We start from the raw sequence: 1,757 nt of genomic DNA, 5'->3' as shown, positions 1-1,757 counted from the left end.
AGAGACTCTGGGATGGCAGTCTATGACCAAAACAAGTACAAAGCAAAAGAAGGTGAACAAGTAGGAACAGAGATCCAGACAATGAGAAGGTCAGGTAGAATTCAGGATAAAATAGACTGCAATAAATGGACAGAGAATTCAATGGCCATAAGGCAACCTGAAAGAAAATTAACACTTCACAGCATACCAAGAAAATGAGAAACCAAGAAGAATATGAAAACATTAAAACTATAAGGAAACGAACAAGAAAGAGCACACAAATCATTAAGTCAACAGGGAAAGACAAACAGAACAAAGAAGCAGCAACACCACAAAAATAAACGAATATAATGACAGCAAATAATCAATACCTATCAATAAATACAGTGAACATAAATGGATTGAACGTACCTGTTAAGAGATGGAGGGTGGCAGAATGGATAAGAAAATAAGATCCTACAATATTCTGACTGCAAGAGACGCAATTCACACACAGAGACAGAAACAGATTAAAAGTGAAATGATGGGAAAAAATGTACCAAGCTAACTGCAATAAAAAGCCAACAGGAGTGGCAGTGCTAATCTCGGATAAAATAAACTTTAAGGCAAAAGCCAGCATAAGAGACAAAGATGGACATTATCTCATGATTAAAGGGACAATAGAACAAAATGAAATAACCATATTAAATATCTATGCTCCCAATGAAAGAGTGCCAAAATATCTAAAATTATCTCTAAGAGATTTGAAGAAATAATTAGATGAATCCACAATAATAGTGGGTGACTTTAATACACAACTTTCAAAAATGGATAGAACAACCAGAAAGAAACTTGACAAAGACAAGAAGAACTAAACAACACAATCAACCAACTGGACTTTATAGATGTGTACAGAGCATTCAACCCAACTACACAATACACATTCTTTTCAAGTGCACATGGAACATTCTCCAGAATAGACCACGTTTTAGGCCACAAAACAAGTCTCCATAAATTTACAAATACCAAAATACTATAAAGCATCTTCTCAGACCACAATGCTATCAAATTAGAAATCAAAAATTAAAAAACAAGGAAATCAAGACAAATACAGGGAAACTGAACAACACCCTGCTGAAAAGCAACTGGGTAGTAGAAGAAATCAAACGTGAATTTGCTAAATTTCTAGAAATCAATGAGAACGAAAACACAACATACCAAAATCTTTGGGACACAGTGAAAGCTGTGCTGAGAGGACAATTTATTGCAATGAAAGCACACATACAAAAAGAAGAAAGAACTAAAATGAACACATAACATGGCTTTTACAACAATTAGAAATAGACCAACAGAGGGAACCCACAGTCATCAAAAGAAAAGAAATAATAAAGATCAGAGCAGAAATAAATGAGATGGAAAACAGAAAAACGATAGAAACAATCAATAAGACAAGAAGGTGGTTCTTTGAAAGAATTAATAAAATTGACAGACGATAGGCAAACCTAACAAAAGAAAAGAGAGAGATGACACAAATAACACGCATTAGAAATCACAGGGGTGATGTCACAAAGGAACCAAAGGAAATCAAAAGGATAATAACAGAATACTATGAAGAGTTGTATTCCAACAAATTTGAAAACGTAGAAGGGATGGATACATTTTTAGATAAACACAACCTATGTAAACTTACTTGCAGTGAAATAGAAAAGCTGAACAGAACCATAACAAAAGAAGAAATCGAACAGGCCATCAAAAGACTCCCAACCAAAAAAAGTCCAGGCCCAGATGGCTTCACAGGT

The 1,757-nt window shown here is 34.5% G+C and overlaps 1 gene segment (V, D, J or C); it reads right to left on the bottom strand.

Annotated features, from left to right (window-relative positions):
- LOC102812484 overlaps window positions 1–1,757 on the bottom strand; it is a 7,124-nt gene that overhangs the window by 1,283 nt on the left and 4,084 nt on the right. Inside the window, 1 exon segment of the V gene segment in view lies at window positions 1,092–1,103. Coding sequence covers window positions 1,092–1,103 — 12 coding nt within the window.

This window comes from Chrysochloris asiatica, unplaced genomic scaffold, assembly GCF_000296735.1.
Source record: "Chrysochloris asiatica unplaced genomic scaffold, ChrAsi1.0 scaffold00260, whole genome shotgun sequence".
NCBI lineage: Eukaryota > Metazoa > Chordata > Mammalia > Afrosoricida > Chrysochloridae > Chrysochloris > Chrysochloris asiatica.
This window is presented reverse-complemented; position numbering and strand designations above follow the sequence as displayed.